General features: G+C 44.1%; 1 protein-coding gene across 2 annotated transcripts in view; it reads right to left on the bottom strand.

Annotated features, from left to right (window-relative positions):
- Positions 1–9,573: 9,573 nt before the first annotated feature.
- Positions 9,574–22,366, bottom strand: part of MAP3K7CL (MAP3K7 C-terminal like) — a 177,051-nt gene continuing 164,258 nt past the window's right edge. For both annotated transcript variants that reach the window (XM_078658385.1, XM_078658386.1), the window contains exons 4-5: positions 22,106–22,221; positions 9,574–11,101 (exon numbers count right to left, since the gene is read on the bottom strand). In XM_078658385.1, the coding sequence (XP_078514511.1) occupies positions 10,921–11,101; positions 22,106–22,221 (297 nt within the window). In that variant the 3' untranslated portion in view covers positions 9,574–10,920. The remainder of the gene's footprint in view (positions 11,102–22,105; positions 22,222–22,366) is intronic.

Here is a 22,366-nt window from a genome sequence, read left to right as displayed (position 1 = left end):
AATAGTAATTTTTACCTCTACGCTATCCAACGCTTTCCCTACTGTTGCACTCTCTGGAGTGGGAATAGTAATTTTTACCCCTACGCTATCCAACGCTTTCCCTACTGTTGCACTCTCTAAAGTGGGAATAGTAATTTTTACCCCTACGCTATCCAACTCTTTCCCTACTGTTGCACTCTCTGGAGTGGGACTAGTAACTTTAACCCCTACGCTATCCAACGCTTTACCTACTGTTGCACTCTCTGGAGTGGGAATAGTAATTTTTACTCCTACGCTACCCAACTCTTTCCCTACTGTTGCACTCTCTGGAGTTGGAATAGTAATTTTAACCCCTACGCTATCCAACGCTTTCCCTACTGTTGCACTCTCTGGAGTTGGAATAGTAATTTTAACTCCTACGCTATCCAACGCTTTCCCTACTGTTGCACTCTCTGGAGTGGGAATAGTCATTTTTACTCCTACGCTATCCTACGCTTTTCCTACTGTTGCACTCTCTGGAGTGGGAATATTAATTTTTACCCCTACGCTATCCAACGCTTTCCCTACTGTTGCACTCTCTGGAGTGGGAATAGTAATTTTTCCCCCTATGCTATCCAACGCTTTCCCTAATGTTGCACTCTCTGGAGTGGGAATAGAAATTTTTACCCCTACGCTATCCAACGCTTTCCCTACTGTTGCACTCTCTGGAGTGGGAATAGTAACTTTAACCCCTACGCTATCCAACGCTTTCCCTACTGTTGCACTCTCTGGAGTGGGAATAGTAATTTTTACCCCTACGCTATCCAACTCTTTCCCTACTGTTGCACTCTCTGGATTTGGAATAGTAATTTTAACCCCTACGCTATCCAACGCTTTCCCTACTGTTGCACTCTCTGGAGTGGGAATAGTAATTTTTACCACTACGCTATCCTACGCTTTTCCTACTGTTGCACTCTCTGGAGTGGGAATAGTAATTTTTACCCCTACGCTATCCAACGCTTTCCCTACTGTTGCACTCTCTGGAGTAGTAATAGTAATTTTTACCCCTACGCTATCCAACGCATTCCCTTCTGTTGCACTCATTGGAGTTGTTACAGTAAATTAAAACTCTTTCTATCCTACGGTAAAAATATTGTATATGTTTTGTTAATAATATATATATATATATATGCTGTTTCCAACTAAAATCCGCTTTTCCTGTCTAACTTGAATGAGCCAGTGATCAAGAGCATTACATGCTCGAAACGCGTTTGGCAGTCACGCTGTGAGTACCGGAGGGCTGGCTGAGAACTCTGCTGCCGGTGGCTGTGTGCGCTACCTCTTCATGTGTGATTTCCTCAACAGGGGCAACCTGTGGATTTTGTGTTTAAGCGGCTGGCCCAGCCGCGAGGAAGTCCTGCTGCTGCTTTGCGGCTCCTTGGCGCTGGGATGTGACAAGCGCTGCCAGGAATGAAGGGGGCCTGACCGCCGGATTGTAATCGGCAGGGTTGGAAGCGGCCCTTACAGTTCTCATGCCCACTGGGGTAAGACATTGTTTAGTGAACTTTCAAGTGGGAGAACGGTACCCAACCGGGTTTTGTATGGAATCAGGACATAGCGACGATGGGCTGCACTACTAAGACCATGATGCCCTGTTCTGCTCACGCCCACAGGGGGGGGTCCACATATCCAATAAAAGCTGTTTCCAACTAAAATCCGCTTTTCCTGTCTAACTTGAATGAGCCAGTGATCAAGAGCATTACATGCTCGAAACTTGTTTGGCAGTCACGCTGTGAGTACCGGAGGGCTGGCTGAGAACTCTGCTGCCGGTGGCTGTGTGCGCTACCTCTTCATGTGTGATTTCCTCAACAGGGGCAACCTGTGGATTTTGTGTTTAAGCGGCTGGCCCAGCCGCGAGGAAGTCCTGCTGCTGCTTTGCGGCTCCTTGGCGCTGGGATGTGACAAGCGCTGCCAGGAATGAAGGGGGCCTGACCGCCGGATTGTAATCGGCAGGGTTGGAAGCGGCCCTTACAGTTCTCATGCCCACTGGGGTAAGACATTGTTTAGTGAACTTTCAAGTGGGAGAACGGTACCCAACCGGGTTTTGTATGGAATCAGGACATAGCGACGATGGGCTGCACTACTAAGACCATGATGCCCTGTTCTGCTCACGCCCACAGGGGCGGGTCCACATATCCAATATAAGCTGTTTCCAACTAAAATCCGCTTTTCCTGTCTAACTTGAATGAGCCAGTGATCAAGAGCATTACATGCTCGAAACGCGTTTGGCAGTCACGCTGTGAGTACCGGAGGGCTGGCTGAGAACTCTGCTGCCGGTGGCTGTGTGCGCTACCTCTTCATGTGTGATTTCCTCAACAGGGGCAACCTGTGGATTTTGTGTTTAAGCGGCTGGCCCAGCCGCGAGGAAGTCCTGCTGCTGCTTTGCGGCTCCTTGGCGCTGGGATGTGACAAGCGCTGCCAGGAATGAAGGGGGCCTGACCGCCGGATTGTAATCGGCAGGGTTGGAAGCGGCCCTTACAGTTCTCATGCCCACTGGGGTAAGACATTGTTTAGTGAACTTTCAAGTGGGAGAACGGTACCCAACCGGGTTTTGTATGGAATCAGGACATAGCGACGATGGGCTGCACTACTAAGACCATGATGCCCTGTTCTGCTCACGCCCACAGGGGCGGGTCCACATATCCAATAAAAGCTGTTTCCAACTAAAATCCGCTTTTCCTGTCTAACTTGAATGAGCCAGTGATCAAGAGCATTACATGCTCGAAACGCGTTTGGCAGTCACGCTGTGAGTACCGGAGGGCTGGCTGAGAACTCTGCTGCCGGTGGCTGTGTGCGCTACCTCTTCATGTGTGATTTCCTCAACAGGGGCAACCTGTGGATTTTGTGTTTAAGCGGCTGGCCCAGCCGCGAGGAAGTCCTGCTGCTGCTTTGCGGCTCCTTGGCGCTGGGATGTGACAAGCGCTGCCAGGAATGAAGGGGGCCTGACGGCCGGATTGTAATCGGCAGGGTTGGAAGCGGCCCTTACAGTTCTCATGCCCACTGGGGTAAGACATTGTTTAGTGAACTTTCAAGTGGGAGAACGGTACCCAACCGGGTTTTGTATGGAATCAGGACATAGCGACGATGGGCTGCACTACTAAGACCATGATGCCCTGTTCTGCTCACGCCCACAGGGGCGGGTCCACATATCCAATAAAAGCTGTTTCCAACTAAAATCCGCTTTTCCTGTCTAACTTGAATGAGCCAGTGATCAAGAGCATTACATGCTCGAAACTTGTTTGGCAGTCACGCTGTGAGTACCGGAGGGCTGGCTGAGAACTCTGCTGCCGGTGGCTGTGTGCGCTACCTCTTCATGTGTGATTTCCTCAACAGGGGCAACCTGTGGATTTTGTGTTTAAGCGGCTGGCCCAGCCGCGAGGAAGTTCTGCTGCTGCTTTGCGGCTCCTTGGCGCTGGGATGTGACAAGCGCTGCCAGGAATGAAGGGGGCCTGACCGCCGGATTGTAATCGGCAGGGTTGGAAGCGGCCCTTACAGTTCTCATGCCCACTGGGGTAAGACATTGTTTAGTGAACTTTCAAGTGGGAGAACGGTACCCAACCGGGTTTTGTATGGAATCAGGACATAGCGACGATGGGCTGCACTACTAAGACCATGATGCCCTGTTCTGCTCACGCCCACAGGGGCGGGTCCACATATCCAATATAAGCTGTTTCCAACTAAAATCCGCTTTTCCTGTCTAACTTGAATGAGCCAGTGATCAAGAGCATTACATGCTCGAAACGCGTTTGGCAGTCACGCTGTGAGTACCGGAGGGCTGGCTGAGAACTCTGCTGCCGGTGGCTGTGTGCGCTACCTCTTCATGTGTGATTTCCTCAACAGGGGCAACCTGTGGATTTTGTGTTTAAGCGGCTGGCCCAGCCGCGAGGAAGTCCTGCTGCTGCTTTGCGGCTCCTTGGCGCTGGGATGTGACAAGCGCTGCCAGGAATGAAGGGGGCCTGACCGCCGGATTGTAATCGGCAGGGTTGGAAGCGGCCCTTACAGTTCTCATGCCCACTGGGGTAAGACATTGTTTAGTGAACTTTCAAGTGGGAGAACGGTACCCAACCGGGTTTTGTATGGAATCAGGACATAGCGACGATGGGCTGCACTACTAAGACCATGATGCCCTGTTCTGCTCACGCCCACAGGGGCGGGTCCACATATCCAATAAAAGCTGTTTCCAACTAAAATCCGCTTTTCCTGTCTAACTTGAATGAGCCAGTGATCAAGAGCATTACATGCTCGAAACGCGTTTGGCAGTCACGCTGTGAGTACCGGAGGGCTGGCTGAGAACTCTGCTGCCGGTGGCTGTGTGCGCTACCTCTTCATGTGTGATTTCCTCAACAGGGGCAACCTGTGGATTTTGTGTTTAAGCGGCTGGCCCAGCCGCGAGGAAGTCCTGCTGCTGCTTTGCGGCTCCTTGGCGCTGGGATGTGACAAGCGCTGCCAGGAATGAAGGGGGCCTGACGGCCGGATTGTAATCGGCAGGGTTGGAAGCGGCCCTTACAGTTCTCATGCCCACTGGGGTAAGACATTGTTTAGTGAACTTTCAAGTGGGAGAACGGTACCCAACCGGGTTTTGTATGGAATCAGGACATAGCGACGATGGGCTGCACTACTAAGACCATGATGCCCTGTTCTGCTCACGCCCACAGGGGCGGGTCCACATATCCAATAAAAGCTGTTTCCAACTAAAATCCGCTTTTCCTGTCTAACTTGAATGAGCCAGTGATCAAGAGCATTACATGCTCGAAACGCGTTTGGCAGTCACGCTGTGAGTACCGGAGGGCTGGCTGAGAACTCTGCTGCCGGTGGCTGTGTGCGCTACCTCTTCATGTGTGATTTCCTCAACAGGGGCAACCTGTGGATTTTATATATATATATATATATATATATGTATTAAAAATAAATTAATTTTTTTAAAGTTATATTAATTATTTTTTAATGTTACGTTTATTTAAGTATTTTAAATAAGTTAAAAATAATTTTATTTATTATTATATTACTTTTAAATTACTTTTAAGACATTTAAAAAATTTGATATTTTGACAGTCTATATTTTTTACACTCGATATTTTGGAGTCGATATTTTTGTACTTACCTGTTTGAAGATAGGAAGTCGATATTTTGGCAGTCGATATTTTTACCTCGATATTTTGTCATCTCGATATTGTGACTGTCGATATTCTGTCAGTGATCCCCTGGTTACAGTGGAGCTGTTTTTTTGTTTTTTTTTGTGAGTGGGATAAAGTGGTGTAATATAAAAATACCTTGGGATTCTAACTGATGATTACTTTATTCCCAGCGGCCCAGGGTATGTTTAAAAGCAATGAGTGGATAACGTTTAAAACTAGTGATTGTGTCTTAGTTATCTCTGGTCGACATGTTTCAGCCCTTTGCTAGATTTAATAGGGCTTTCTTCAGGACCTCTCTCACAAAAGATAAAAGGTGAAAGTGAAAAAAGTGAGTGGTAAAAAGTTTAAACCACATGCATATGCATTTCAAGCACACACTCTAAGGTGTGCTGTATGCTTTGTGGACTGACTGTATTTAGAAAGAGTTTACCTTTACCCATTCATTGTGCTTGATTTCATTAGCCTTCACATTACCGTGATTTCCTACCTTGTTGCTGTTTATCCTTGACGAGTCCACACACCGTCGGATCCAGGGTAGTCATGTTCACCCCTTTATCTGTTCCGTCCATTAAGCACAGTTACATCGCTATCAAGTCCCGGTCCCTGCCAGGTCGGAATTATCACCGGAGGAGCGACTTCCCTAGAGACTTTTTGTCCCTTCATAGCCCTGAGGAGTCGCGGGAACACAATCCCAATTGCGACGAAACACATGTCGGCTGGTTTGCTATAAAGAACATTAAACACTGAATCGCTCTCGTACCACTTGAAGAATTGTTTGTTTGTTTATCCTCATGCTTTGTTTTTCTTTGTAAGTGTACAAGTGTTCACTATTGACACATTGTGTTACATCCAATTGTTGTGTGCAAAGGATATTTTCAGGCCCTTTTAGCCTAATCTTTGTTTACTGGATTGTCCTTCGTTTTTTAAGTCTCCTGTTGTTATGAGATTTCTAAAGGGATTGACCAATTTGTTTTCCTCTTCCCCGTTCGTATGACTCAGCTGGACCTTAATTTAGTTCTCATATCCTGAAGTGTTTACCGTTTGAATCAATGCCTAGTTGTCCCTTGAGCCTGCTTACTCTGAAAAGTATCTTTCTGATTGTCCTTACTTTTTACTGGTGTGTCAGCCAGTTGCAGGCACTGCCATCCAGCATCCCTTCACTTTATTTTTGCCAGATAAGCTGGTTGTGCTGTTAAAGGCTTTCTTCCTTCAGAAGGTAGCCTCTCCATTTCATTTGGATCAATTGATTATTCTACCTCTTTTTACATGCCCCCTCTACCCATCAAGGAGGAGGAAAGGCTACTACATTTGGACTCTCACAGGGCCCTTCGTTTTTATATTGAAATGTTCTGCAATGACCAACTCTTCCTATTCTATGCTAGTTCAAAGAATGGCAAGGTGATTCAGAAGGAGACAAGTTCCTGTCGGACCGACCTATGGATCAGGATCTGCTGTGACCTTGCCATGAAGTAGCATCCTGAAAGCATGAGGGCCCATTCCACCAGGGCTAAGTTGTCCTCTTCAGCACTGCCTATAGGTCTTCTGGTGTTGGATGTTTACCAGGCTGCAAAGTGGGCTTTGGTCCACACTGTCAACAGGTATCACTCGCGTGACTCAGAAGTCGGCAGAGAGGGCCAATTTGCCAGGTTTGTTTCAGGCTCTGCACCTTGGAGGTATTGGTTGGGAATGGATTCAAGAAGAAGAATTTGCAGGTACAAGTTCCATCATAAGAACAAGTTACTTACCCCCTGTAACGATCATCTCTATCTGAAAGCAAATTCCTCATCAGTACCAACCAACTCCTTTTTCTCTTGACTGGTCATGCAACCTTTACTAAAGTCCCAAGTATGTTTTTGTGCACTGAAGTTCTGTCAATCTTGTCAGCCCCTTCGCCACCTCAAATGTGTGGCATAAAGGATAGGGAACTGGCCTTGTATTGATGTCCCTTCTGGGCCCAGCATATTAGATGTTGTAGCCTCTTTGTGCTAGCACAGCAACACATAACACTTTTGTTGTTGTGACATTATTTTAGAAATACGCTGAAGATGTTGTTTTGACATTCAGTGACTCTTCTTGGGAGTTTGTCTGCAGATTTCGTACAAGGATGTTTAGAATACATAACACCATATTGTACTGTTTTCTGCTCAGGCAGCAACAGCTCCTAATGTTTTAGACATAACACGGTAGCCTAGCTGCAGCTTTGTAACATAATAGTTTTATCATATAAACTGTGTTTTGGCCTTTTAATCCAGCAGCGGGACCTGCCCTTAAACAAATGCACACCAGGTATGGAGTCTGTTGCTAATCCCAGAGATCACTAATATAGCCCTTTGCTTACATTGTAAGAATAGGCCTAGACAGATAGATAATTTGCCATGGTTCGGTTGTTCATTGTATACAGTCTGCTAGTAATGTTGGTCACTTTGCTTAGTTGAATTGTCTACTAATCGCAGCACACCTGCTTCATAATAGACTACAATAATTTCAATAAATGCATTGTGAACTTCCGTTGTGTCTTTCCTTTGTTTACTGAGGGCATGCATGAATGAGATATGAAAGGTGATGATCTGTATCCACGGTTCCCATTTTATGTTTGCCAAAATCACCTGCTTCTCAAAGGTGATTAGGATTTCAGGTGAGGCACTATGAGCTAGATCGGATTTTGGTTGCCAGGTACTGACATTTTATAGAGATACAGTCTCTACATTGTGAAGGCCTGATATCCCAAGGCACAGTTCTTTTTACCTGCAGAGTCCCTGCGACAAAGTCAGTGCATAGGGGTAAAATGTTATACGCCTCTTTTACAGCATATCCAAAGTGGATAACAGAGATAAAGCATTATCTACCAGAACAGGACAGCTGTTTTTTCCAACTCCATTCTGTTGCCTAGAGAAGATTCAAGAGGTGACAACTTTGCAATGAAGTGTATCCACCACAAAAGATGATTACTGAATGAAAGTAACTTGTTCTTTACAAAGTCTTCAATCTGTTGTATCCACCTTTCAGCTTGTTCTTTCACTATCATAGTACACCTCAAAGCAACAGAACAAATAATAACAGTCAACAACCCCAGCAGGTGCGCTGAGAGTCCGAAAGGATTTAAATGTAATCAAACACGGAGAAAAAACCAGAGGTCAGAGTCTGGGTGTGTTATGGGATCAATGTGTCGTGTTCTTTCGTATTTTAGAAATAATGTGTGCTCATCTTGATTAAATGTCTCCTTAAAATTCCTGTTTTGCTTCATTCACCCCCATGGGCAGGATCTCTTCGCAAAATATAAATTAGCTGTAAGAGTGCACGTTGGAACCAGCCAACTGAGAACAGTACATTAAAAGAAAGGCATTAGAAAGTATCCATCACCTGAGGGTGAAGAAAATGTGGATACTAGGGAAGCAGGCATGAAAGAGAAAAGTAACCGATGACCTAGAAGGAGAAGGGTGAGTCAGAAAAAGCTGCAACAGAGGAAAGAGGGGGGGGGGAGACGTTTATAATCTATCAGCAGTCAGAAGAAGAACATAGTGGGGACATTCAGATTCAGTGGTGAGCCAAGTTGGTGGACACTGAAGGATGTTATCCAGGTAGATAATGATGAGGTGAATATCCTGGAGTGAAGGTGGACTACCTTAGCATGCAGAACGGTGGTGAAACACCAATGGGGAGAGGGAAGACCAAATGACATGGAGTGGAACTGCCACACCTCACATTGGATTTTCAGGAAAGGCTGGTGACCTTTGCAGGAAATGTAGGCATTCTCCAGGTTCAGCCTGACCATCCAGATGCTTGAAAGAAATGTATCCCTTAAAAATGAATGTCATTCATCTTGAAGTGGTCAAAAACTACTCAGTGGCTGAGATAACAAAGAGCTTAGTTGGTATGAGACTGTTCTCCTTTTTGCCTCACAAGCAATAGTTGCCGGTAATTTAAGCAGGCGGGGGATGGGCGGGCCACACACACATACATAAACTCACCCATCTACATACACACTCACTCACTTACACCCATACATTCACAAGCACACATCCACCCTCCATTCACAAGCACATACACTTGCACAAACCTTTCACAGCACACACACACTAATATACATACATTCATACACACACAAACATTAACACATGCACTAATCTTTTTTTTAAAAAAGGAAAGTTAAACTTACCGGGCTACTGAGGAGATCTCGGCGGGCGGAGGGAAGGCATCCGAGGTTCCTGGAATGTTGGGTTGCTGCCCCTTCTCTTTGTGGAGGCGGCGGCCCCGCACTCATCACACAGTGGGATGGGGACAGTGAGGCTGCTTTCCAACCAATCAGTGATTCTACAAGCTGAAGGGGGTTCCATGAACAAATCGGCATTCAAAACACAGATAAACCATGCTCATCCGTGGTTTGCTTCAGAACTTCTAAATAGTTTTCTTATAACACACCTTGGTTTTAAAAGGTCCAATTTTATTGGAAAAAGTGTCATTGGACAAAAATTTTATTACAACAAAGACTTTAACAGTGTTTAAGTAAATACATAGCGAACGTGTGCTAAGCACCCTATCGTTCAGGTCTTACTTCATCAAGTTATTAAATATCCTCCACATTGCCGGCAGCCTGCAAGAGACATACAAAATAAATAATGTGTTCTTAAATGACTAACTTTTTAGCAACATTTATTTGCCAGCCTTCCGGTTTTCCTATTCAAAATAAGTCTTAAAACAGGATAAATCATGAAGATTCTGTAGAAACAAAGTTTCTGAAGTGGTTAACTTGACACCATCTTTGGCCATTTTACCTCCCATTTCATATCTTTAAAGTGTACTTTAGTTCAATGTTTACTTCATTTCTGAATGCCCCCGGGTCCTCAGATCGTGTTAGACAACATTTTTTAAAGGGATCATGTTCCAAGCAGACACTAGGCTGAAAATTACTCGTGATCGATTAACCCTCCTGACACAATGGTATCTCAGTGTGAATTTGCATTTAATATATTTCATGAGTTTTTTTCAACTTTAACTTAAGTAGGAATTTTAATCATTTCAGTGACTATTGAAATTTATGAGGTGCTTTCACTAAACTGAAAAAAAACTATTATCAGCTGGTTGGCTTCAAAATTTACTCAAGTAACCTGAATAAAACCCAGTTTTACAATAAAATCTATTGCCAGCCACAATCCGTATTCTTTTATAAATTGTAAGAATTTCGGAATGTTTTACCTGACAGGGGACATGTTCAAGCACCCATCCTTAAAAAAAAGTGCTTTAATACACACAGAGGCACTGTAGAGTTTTGAATCTAGTGCCCTTGAGACTGCTACCTGCCATCGGTAGGATTCATTCTCAGATATTCAATACTTTTCCATTCCATTGGTTTGTTTATTTCATGTTTGCTGACCTACTCAAATAATATTCTGAGCTGTGCTGATAGCATAGTGGACAGCGTAGGACATAACATACCATAAAATAGCCATTCTATAATATACCATTAACATTGGCCAAAAGTTGTACAATCCGACATGAGTATGGTCTTGTGAAGATTGTGATGCAATCATTTCCAATGGTGGAAAGTGTAGTGTACCTGATTAGAATGATCAAACCTGTGTTCAGTGGTTTACAAATGTGGCCCCACAGTATTAAATCATGCATCAATTGTTACATATTTCTGTAGTAAAATATATTGTTTTTGGATTCTGTCTGTTGTAGACAACCTCAAATGGAAATTCAATGTTCTTTCTTGATGGTTTTCAGCAACTGTCAGTGGAAAGCTAGGAGGAGCCCTATCAGTGGAAAGCTATGAAGACCCCTGTCTCTTCTGATACTGTATTCTGAGTTTTTCTAGTTGTTCTTTACACCTGGAATGGGCCAGGTACAATGCCTGGTTCTCCTCTGTCAGCTCTTCATACTCCAAGGCAATATGTGCTCCGTCAACATTTTCTTTTTCTGCTTGATCCAGCCTGGCTATCAGCTCCTTTCTGAAATGTTCATTGAAACAAAACGTAAGTTTTCACCTTATATTTCTGTCATTTTAGTGTCACAATTAGTATTGTAAATATATAGGTTATCATACAGCATGCAAACCTGTGCCTTATATACATGATTTTGCCGCAGGGCAGCGCCGCAGTCCGTCCAGCGGTGCTGCCCTACAGCATAAGAAACAGGCAGGAATGTGCAGTATCTATCAGATGCAATGCTTTCCTGTCCTTTATCTCTGCGCTGTCGCACAATTAAGGATGTGCGGAGCTGGCGTAGTGCCTCTATGCGTACGAGGAAGCGGTGCAAAGCGTAGCTCCACAGAGTTTTTTTGAAACTCTGTGGAGCTACGCTTTGCACCGCTTCCTCGTATGCGCACTCGCAAGATGTACAACCTAGTGTTTCTTTCAATGAAGAAGGATGCGAGAGGAGCAGGAAGGGGAGCGGCCTGGCAGGGGATGCGGCAGAAACACAGATAAGTGCCTTCTTTTATCATTTTTAAAGAATTTGGGGGGGAGGGAGTAGCTAACTCTGCTCCACCACGGAGGCAAAGCTTTTCCTACCTCCACGTTCTCAACGGAGCAGGCAAATCTCTGCAAACTGCTGGTGGAGCAGAGTTACCCGCGAGGGTTACGCATAATGGGCTGCCTTGCGCCAATGCAGGCACCTTTTTGTGCAGGAAGGGAGACCTTCCCGCACAAAAACAATCACCAGAGGCTTTTCACTTTTTCTATGTGTCCTGCAGAATGCAGCACACATTGAAAAAGGAAAAAGAGGGGAAATAAAGGCATTTCTCCTTGTTGTGCCTCCCTTACACCTCCCCTGGGGAGGCATACGTTTTTGGCGTTGCCTCAGAGTTACGATTCCTCCTAAATCTGGGGCAGTGTCAAAACACCTTGGGTGTTGCTGGTAATGCCCACAGCAACACCAATTACACGCCCCTTTAATGCAGAAAACTATGTTAAGAGGGACAATATTTACAAGGCCACATTAAGCCATGCAAAGTGGTTTAGTGCTGCCTGGTAAATATGGAGCAGGCCATTGCACCACAAAAGCGTCACTAAAACTGATGCTCTGGTAGTGCAGCTTCATTGTAAATGAGGCCCTGTTTCCAAGTATTCCGGGCCTCATTTACAAAAAAGTGATGCAGAGCTGCGCTGCAAATTGGCTTGCTGCTGACATGGAGCAATTTCACTGAAAGTGCTTCCTCCGTATCAGCAAAATCACTTTCTGCAAACATTTCTCACCACAAAGTTGCAAACTCTAGATAACAAAAGCACTGCTCAAAAGATCGTATGGAGACCGACCTCTGTCACCCCTGCAACTAGCGGTCCCATCCACCTTACTGTAGCTGAGGCCCTAATTCGTGAATTGAGGCCTTACCTTTTTTTATCATCGGCCAATGGGGTGATGTGATGAAATTTTTACATACAAGCTAAAAGCCGTGGTGGATGATTCTCTGTTCTCTGGAAATTGACAAGATAGGCAAAAATCTTAAGAGCATGGACATCATTTAGGAGTCTCCAGGGGTCTCCTGAGTGACCACTGGTTTGCCCCTTGGAATCCCTGTCACAGCTTTTGTTATCTCTAGACTCAGGGCTCAAGTTCTAAATGAAAGAAGTGGGGGGGACTCAGCAAGTTAGGCAGATTGAGTGTGACATCACAACACGTAACATCACAGGAAGTGACACCACAGGGAGTAACATCACACGGCATCACATCACAGTGCATGACATTGCATGTGGCTTCACAGGAAGTGGCATCACAACCCATGACCTCACAGGAAGAGGCATCAGAACTTAAGACCTCACATATATTTAGCATGTCTATCATAAGTACATTTGAGAGCAATACAATATTTAGAAAATTACATTTTGCTTTGGGGTTGTGCCAAAATATTGACCCAACCCTGATGCAGAATCTTGGCTTCAACTTATAAATGTTTTTTTTAAAACCCTGCCACAAAAGAGAAACGTGTCAGTAAACATGTTCTGCTTAATTGGTTGCAATGTCTGTATTTTAAAATATCTTATCGGGTTAAGACACCTGCTGCAGAGATCTTTGTGTGTCAGCTAAATCTTAGGGAATAATAATACTAGTAAGATATCTTTGGAGGATAACGCATTTGCTGGAGAGATCTGTGTTTTGCCCAGTCTTAGTTTTGAATCAATGTAGCATAGAGGGTTATTATGTCTCCATTATGTAACATGCAGATGGTAGATTTTTATTTTATGTATATGGGTAAGTGGGTTACTGCTTTTAAGGCAGAGATCCTTTTCTTACTTGCAGTTCATAAATTGTAATCCCTCTAAAATAGCACAGAGGGGTATGAAGGACTTGTGGCTCCAACAACTTGTCACCCTCACTGTCTTACGTAAGACATCCTTTATATTGATGTACACACAACTGATTTATTGTCAATGTTTAATCTGTACGTGTGATGTAAAGCGCTCTGACACCCTGTTTTAGGCTGAGTAGTGCTAAAGCTCTATAAAAAATAAAACAAAATAGTGGTATTTAAATTGTTATTTGTGTAAATACCAACACATCTGACATTCTTACAATGTATGCATATCTCTTATACACAGGGACAGAACAAAGTCAAATGCATTTCTCTCTTAAGTACCTGTGAAGTGAAACGATGTGAGTCTTTGTTACCCCTCCATTGCATATTGTGTAAGACTCCCGATAGCTCCGAGCCAGGGTACTCCAACAAAAAGAGGCCTAATGGCCCAATAATTTCGGCTTTTGTTATTGTTGAAGCTGAAATCTGATAAGACCCTTCCCCGCCTGCAAATTGAGGCTAGATGGAGCCCACCCACATCTACTCTCAACTCGAGCCCTGACTAAACTCAGAGGGGGTTGTATGTTCTTACAACGCATTCCGTTGCAACGCATGCCTTTACCACGCATGCGTTACAATGGAATGGTATTTCAATGCATAACCTTTTCCTCGAATTCTTCCGTGGTGACGTCGTACGTCGTTAAGAGGAAGCGGAAGTTTCTTTCCGTTTCCTCTTAAACGACTCCGATTGCCTGCACATTCTGACGTGATTTCAGGTGAGGTTTTTTTTGGGGGGCCCCTTTTTTTATTTGAACCTTTACCACATATGCCTTTACTACATACCTCGTAGTAAAGGTATGCGTGGTAAAGGCTTTCGTGGTAACCACGCATGTGTTGTAATGCATGCGTGGTTAATGTATTCGTGGAAACGGCCGCGTCGTAGTGGCCGTTTCCCCTCAGAGGGGACAAAATCGAAACCATGATCACAGGGGGAGAGGGGGGCAGCTCTGCATTCCTTATTGCCTGCCTGTTTTTCATCATACTAATAGCGAATAATAGAATATTATTCACTATTAGTGTAATAAAAAATGGAGCACACTTAGGATCTATGGTTACCACTATGGTAAGTAAAATGTGTTTTAAATGTATGTTGTATGCATGCTTGTGGGTGAGAGTGTGTTTAATTGAGAGAGAGTAAGTATATGTGTGAGAACATTTTGTGTAAGCACATGTGAAAATGAAGTGACAGGTAGTGACTTACTATTCTTTGACATAAGGCAATGCTGCACCAAAGTTGGTGCACGCCATGCATCAGAGGAAGAGAGACAAAATGCACCATATTGATAAGATATGGCAAATATGTCTCTCCTCATGTGTTCGTGCCCTTTTGGAAGCCATGCGCCATCGCATACACCCTTGTGCTAGAGTTCAAGGGTGTGTGTTCTCTGAAGCACAAATATATGCTTTAAGGCTTTTCCCTATGTATGTGTGCTTTTCGATTCTATTCTATATGGCACTTGTTAAGTGCATAGCTACCCTTAGGCAGCCCATCGCTGATATTGCGAAACAGACCCAATGGAGGAATTTAAGAGGATCTATTCTGGAAAAGCCATGTTTTTAATAGCTTTCGAGAAGGAAGTTCTTTTTTGGCTGATCTCAGGGGGAACTGAAGGCTATTCCAAAGCTTAGCAGCATTGTAGGCGAAAAGAGCGCCCTCCGCATCTCTCCTTTCTGACCTCAGGTACTGAGGCTAGATGGGCCATGGGGGTTTGCAAGATTCTCCAAGAGAGATAAGGAGATAGCAAAGTATGGGAGATTGAAGGCTTTTTATCAAGGAGTGCCCTACCGGCAACAGAGAGATTTAAATGTTATCCTTTCAGCCACCGGAAGCCAATGAAGGGGGCTTGTCGGGCGGATTGGTGTCAAGGTAGGTTAAATAGAATTTGAGCAGCAGAATGCTGTACCACCTGTAGTTTTCCTAGGTAGAGAGAATTGCTGTAGTCCAGGTGGGAGAGAATAATGGCCTGCACCACCAACCTCGGAACATTTTTCGTAGACCATAACATATTCAATCGTTTTTGAATGCTGTCTGCATTGCCAGCTGAAGCAGATCACTAATTCAGAGGCAGCCTTTTTCAGCTTAACCCTGATTAGTCAATTCACGTTAGCAGGGTTTTTAATTTATCGCCCTCCGGCCCAGCTGTGACTTTTGTAAATAGTTTAGCAGGCATGACTCCAGATTATGCAATTTGATACGCAAACTTTATAGTTTTAGGTGACCTTAATATACATATATACAACAAGAACTGCCCGACCACGAAAAATCTTATGGAATATTTGAGCTTACTCCAACTTTCCCAATTGGTCAACACCCCCACACATGCTCTGGGCCATATTCAGGACCCTATCTTTACTAACGCTTTTTAGCAGTGGCCAAATCCAACCCGGTGGCATGGTCAGACCACCACTTGATCCCATTTGGTTCGCGTAAATGGGTCCAGATCACCCCACCTCTTTTACTCGGGTCCTAAATTCTAATAGACCTACTTTTGAAGTCTATCCATCATCGGCCACACACAGCTCAAGGGGTGGATCAAACCCCTTGAGCTGTAGAGGGGAAGAAACAAAGAGGTCCTGCAAAAGGTTAGAATGCACATGGCGTAAAGAGTACAATGAACATCATAAACTCACGTACCTTGCAGCCTTAAAGAAGTAGACACAAAGATCTCAGGCATGTCCGTGCAAACTACTATGCCCTACAAATTGAACATTCGAAAAATTCAACTAGGGAACTTTTCCAAATAATTAAGTCTCTAACCTCCTTGGAATACACCGCAGCGGCAATTCCTCCTTCAACTGACCGTTGTGAGCAGATTGCACAGTCCTTTCTGGACAAGGCCAATAACATCTATATTTCCTTTCCTGAGAGTGATAGGACCTTCAAAACGTCATTTTCTACCTGCACGCGACCAGATGCCCCGGGTAAGCTTCTTAATCTGAAAACTATCACAGAGACTGATACGTACAGCCTAATGCTCAAAGTTAAATCAGGTCTCCTTTAGACCCTGCATCACCAACGATTCTGGACCAGGGCACAGCTGCCATTGTACCAGTGCTAACGAAGTTGCTCAAATTGTCGTTTCACTCTGGCGTAGTCCCGAAAGAGTGGAAACATGCCATGGTTATCCCTCTACTCAAAAAGCCTAACCTAGACCCACTATTGCCTGAAGATCTAAGACCCATCTCTTTACTACCCTACCTTGCAGAAATTGAGGAGAAATTTGTCAATCAGCAACTAATGCAGTTTGTGGAGGAAAAGGATCTCCTCCTTGAGACACAGTCTGGATTTAGACCTTCCTTTAGCACTGAATCGGCACCTCTGCTTGCTCTGGACTCAACCCTGCAAAAATTGCTAATGAAGGTCAAATGGCGGCCCTAGTCATGCTTGACCTAAGCGCCACATTTGGTAAGGTCTCTCACGGTTTTTTATTTGACAGATTACACCACTCAGGGGTAGGCAGCACTGCACTGGGCTGGCTAGCAAGCTTTCTGGAGGATCGTGCCTTCCAAATTACTCTTCAATCCTCTGTTTCGTCCACTGAGCATCTGAAACAGGGCATGCCTCAAGGCTCAGCACTGAGCCAGCCCTTTTCAATTCGTATATGCGACCACTGGCAGACCTTCTGGACAAGCATGAGGTGCAGACAGTGTCATATGCAGATGGCACACAGCTGATCCTCATCCTGACCTGGACAACCACCAAGCGGCAGAGGATTTCAAGCTTTGCCTAGAGAACATGGCAAACTGGATGAAACATAGCAGCCTCAGACTAATGGCCAGTATAACGGATATTTTAGTGGTAGGGAGACAACCTTCCATCCGGTTCTCGAGTTGGTGTCCCAGTATGTTAGGATCTCTGAGCCACGAAGTCAAAAATCTTGAGGTTTGGTTCGACTCCACATTATCCTTTTCAGATCAAATCTCCGTCCTCACAGGTACCTGTTTCTGGATTCTAGAAATGCTTAAGAAAATCCTAAGGCTCATCCTAGACTGTGCCAAAAAGAAGGCAATCCAGGCCCTGGTGACGTCCAGATTTGACTACTGTAATGTTCACTATCTGGGGGCATGTAAAAGGAGCATATAAATGCTCCAACAGGTGCAAAAGGCGGTATCTCAGATGCTGTTAAATATCCAGAGATTTGGGCCCACTGGCCGTGCCCTGGAAACTTTCCACTGGCTCCCTATTGAGGAGTTGATCTCCTTCAAAGCCCTGTGTGATGCCCACAGGGCAAAGGCCCGAAATATTTCCGTCCTATGATACATTCGTACCAACCCACGTGCTGCCTGAGGTCGGCTGGAACTGGACTTAGCATTCCTAAATACAATAGAAAATGCTTTGGTGGCATCTCCTTCAGGCACCTGGCTGCCAAGCAGTGGAATTCACTGCCTTTACACCTCAGACTGGAGACGTCAGAATCAACTTTTAGGAAACATCTTAAAACTTTGCTGTTTAGGAAAAATGTCACCCCTTAGTAATACTCCGCCCAGTACTCTCTTAATGAGCGCAGCCTTGATGGAATCCAGTGCGAGTAACCATGCACTATACAAGATGCAAATAATAATAATATGGCAGCAAGCTTTGCTGCCTGAATGTTGAAAGAAAAGGATTTGTCCAGCCACATACCTAGACTCTTTATGGTTGTTTTGGGAATGGAAAGGGGGCTCAGACATCTAGGCCAGCTCAGATTCGGTGAGGAAATTATATTTTTGCCAAGAATCATGAGCTCTGATTTACCTCAGTTTAATCAAGGCATGAGCTGTGTATCCATCCCGCAACTTTTCAAGACAGCTGCCTAATGCGGGGGGTGAGGGGAGGCCTGGCTTTGCCAGACAGAGAAGACCAATTAGGTGTCATCTGCATATGAGACTATCAATATCTCAAAGGGATGGACAACATCTGCAAGTAACCTCATATAGATATTAAAAAGAGTAGGGCTCAGATACAATCCCTAGGGTATACCACATTCTAAGGAAAAGATATATGATGTCCATAGAAAACCTGAAAAGACCTGTTTTCCAAGAAAGATCTCAGCCAGGCCAGGGCAGTCCCGAAATTCCAGCATTCTGTAATCTTTCAGCAAGAATGTTGTGAATCACTGTATCAAAACCTGAGCTGGGATCTAGAAGGATGGTGGCTGCTGAGCCTCCTTGGTCTAGCAGTTTCCTGGCTTCTTCTACCACTGCCAGGAGGACAGTTTCTGAGCCATGGTAGGGTCGAAATCCTGTCTATGTGCGATGGAGGATATCATACTTTTCAAGGAATACAGACAAAGAGACACCCCCAGGAAGCAGTGAGATTGGATGATCATTTCCTAAGACGAGAGGATCCAAATTAGACTTCTTTAATAGTGCTTTGACCACAGCATGTTTCCATGACAGAGGGACTAATCAAAGTCAAAGAGAGGTTAGCCAATTCCAGGCAGGTCGGAAGTATCTAACCGGCTACTTTAGCTAAGATACATGGTGGGACAGTATCTTTGGGGGAGGCGGATTTAATTTTACTCAGGATTTCTAAAAAGCTATCTGATTTCAGGGGGCAAAGACACTTAGCAAAGGATGGTTTAAACTCTGCAAGTCTTACGTATAACTTCTATTGTTGATATCCATGGACGTTTGAAAGACTCTCTCTGTGTTGGGAATTTTATTCTGTAAAAATCTAGCAAGGTCGTTACAGCGGAAAGGTGAGGGTTCAGGAGAAAGCCCCATAGAGGAGGGCTCTGATAGAAAGTTAACTATACTAAACATTTTACGCGAGGAGTTCACAGCACCGTTATTTTTTTCCTTGAAATATGATGCTTGGGCTTTTTTTTATTTCATCATGATACACTCTAATGGTTTCTCAATACTTTTGTTTGCTTGTCTCCCAATAATCTCTTCTCCAGAACCTTTTGGTTTTTTTACATTTCTTTTTAAGTTCCTGGAGGTTGGTGGTATACCAGGGTGCAGATGTGTCTTTCACTCTTCTGGTTTAGACTGTTTGAGGGATAACTTAATCAAGGGTGGATATAATCCACTAGGAAATGTTCTCGCTTGCTATACTAGGATCTAGACCTAAGCTAGGTCTTGACTCAATGTGGGCTTGTATCCAGTATTCAATTAGCAATTTGGGCAAAGTGACTATTTGACAATTAGGAGGCAAGTAAGGAGTGTCCAGAGTAAGCAGGATCATGAAATGATCTAATCAAATTATTGGTAATGGGTCTTGAACATTTAAAAGTTTCTTCAAACAAGAGGAACCAGGAGCTTTTAGCTAAGTACAGCACACATGCTCCCTTTGGTCATAACTGTAATTTAGGAGTGTGCAGTTCCTTGCAAAAATATAGGAAAAATGACAAATTGAAAAATAGTAGGTTTTCAGGTCAGTGGAATAAGCTCCAATAGGAGCAAGTGCCCTCATACACCCCGAAAGGTCATCATCATCTGAGCATGCTCCTCATTGGACGGGTGCTGCAATGCTCCATGGGCACCCGCGAAAGGGATCTTTGCGAGAGATCTTTTAAGTTTGCTGTATGATGAGGTGTGGGCCGGGAGGAATGTGTGGTGGAAGGAAGTAATTTAAAATAGGTCTAGTTATACTGATTTGAGGAGTCTTTACTGGTGAAGCTCACTAATCTAATTTAAAACTCACCTCACTAGATTTGAGAACTAAATTCGTCTTTAAGAATGATCGCAATACCTCCTCCCTTCTTATTTTCTCGATCTAAACAGTAAATATAATATCCAGTGTTATGAGGGGGCAAGGCTTCAACCAAATCAGGCCCTGAGTCAGCATGGAGCTATGTTTTGATAAGAAATACTGCATCTGTGTTTTTTGTCCCCTAAGAAGGCAAAGAGTTCTAACTTGTGGCAGGGCAGTGAACTACACTTAATAGGATAGATGTGCCACTTACCTTTCTCATTTATCTGGGGCTTAGGATTAGTCAACCATGAGAGGGGCGAGGAGCAGTGTTTACATATTGTTTCTCCTTTAAGCAAATCTATGGAATAGAGCCGACTATCATTTAAGGCCTCTCACAGGGCTAGGAGTTGTGAGGAAAAATTAGATATTTCACTTACTAGTGAAGAACCGGGGTTCCTGGCCCTTGGACCTGTTCGGACATGGGCTGGCGCAGTCAGGCTTGCCTTTGACACACCTTTGGTGTGCCAACGGCGAGCCCTCTGATTGTCCACACACTGGATGCCATTATATGCCGATTTCCCGTGATAAAGCTGGAGTGCTGACCTCCAAGCATCTCCTTGCTCAAAAGTGGAACAGTGCAGTACAGTTTTATAAACAAGATTTTTTTTAAATAATTATTAAAAGGTGCGACAGTCCACAATTCCCCACTCTCCCTCCTGTTTAGCAGCAAAACAAAGAATTCCCCTCTGTTCGGTTGTGCGCAATGCTAATGATGCGTCCACACACCAGATGCCATTTTATGCTGATTCCCCATGGTAACGCTGAAGCGCTTACCTCCAAGCATCTCTTTGCCCAAAAGTGAAACAATGCAGGACAGTTGTAAAAACAAGGTATTCAAAAAAATGATTAAAAGGTGCAACAGTCCACAATTCCTCACCCTCCCGTATAGCAGCAAAACAAAGATTTTCCCTCGGTCCGGTTGAGTGCGACGCTAATGATACAGTGCAGCACACATGCAAAGTTGGAAAAATGAGAAGAAATTAAAAGAATTCTCCTCGATAGGCCTGCCTTAAGGAGGCATAAAATGTTGGCACAAATTCCTGACTACCAACGTTTGTAAATGGGGATTTGCATCAAAACCTATGGATGGTGGTATGAGAACTCCCATGCACCATCCACGGAATTCCCCCTTGATATAAAGTAATGCAACGCAGAGCAAAGCACAACTTGGTATTACTTTGTGATACTATCAGGGGTCATATAATGTCACTTCCTGTGATGTCATTAAGGTCAAAGGGTGTTTGATGTCATGTCCACTACCCCTGGCAATTTGGTGAATCAACACCCATGGGCAAAAGTTGAAAGGAATTCGAGAAAAGCAATTACCTCAGTAAGTAACATCGAGGGACCAAAAGGCAAATTTGTTGAGCAAACTGAAACACATTGGACAGAGGTTGAGAGATTATTCTGAGACTGTACTTCTTGGACATATGGTAACATTCCATTGCATGGTTTCAAACATGTCCATAAAATATATCCACATATCATGGGCATAAAAGGCATACCTTTGCAAATTTCATGCACATCACTGGAAAATCTGATTCTTATTGGTGCAAAGAATATGTATTATTGGCATTGAATTACTGTAACCTAAAGATGCAGTGTAAGCCCACACTGAGATGACTTAAAAAGATAGATGGAAGCTAAATGTGAATGACCGTTGAGCAGACCAGTAGATGAGGATGGCTGACTGGAAAGAAACCTCCATATATGTATAAACGTATGCATTTGTATTTATGTATTTGTTCACATAAGATTAGAGAGAAAAAGCCCTCTCCAAGTAAGACGTAAAAGGCTTTCCTTTTTACGTATATTTGTGTGAGGAACAGTTGTTTAGATTCATGTGTCAACTAACAAAGGGCACCTAGTGTGGGAAAAAACGAAAATAAAAAAGCTATTTAATGCAGATGTTTGTAGTAAATACAAATACACCAAGTGGGAAATAGATGAAATATTAAGATGATTTATGAGAAAAGTACATACTTCCTTTCTTCTAGGATTGCAATTTCTTTCTTCACTTCGTGGTATTCTTCAGCAACTCTGCAGTGCTCCTTGAAGACCCGCATAGATTCCATAGATGTGTGGCATGGTGGTAGGGGCTGCAGATACAAACAGCAACAGAAAGCTGAGGTGTGTTTTCGAACGCAGCTTGAGCTCTATCCAGACCAAAAGCATGAAATGTACAATCTGTCCACACTCCTTCTCAGTGGTTAGAAAGAAATCATCAAAAATGTCCCCGGTTCC

This window comes from Lissotriton helveticus, chromosome 8, assembly GCF_964261635.1.
Source record: "Lissotriton helveticus chromosome 8, aLisHel1.1, whole genome shotgun sequence".
Taxonomy (NCBI): Eukaryota; Metazoa; Chordata; class Amphibia; order Caudata; family Salamandridae; genus Lissotriton; species Lissotriton helveticus.
The sequence above is the reverse complement of the archived record's forward strand: the minus strand, read 5'-3'. Positions and strand labels throughout refer to the sequence as shown.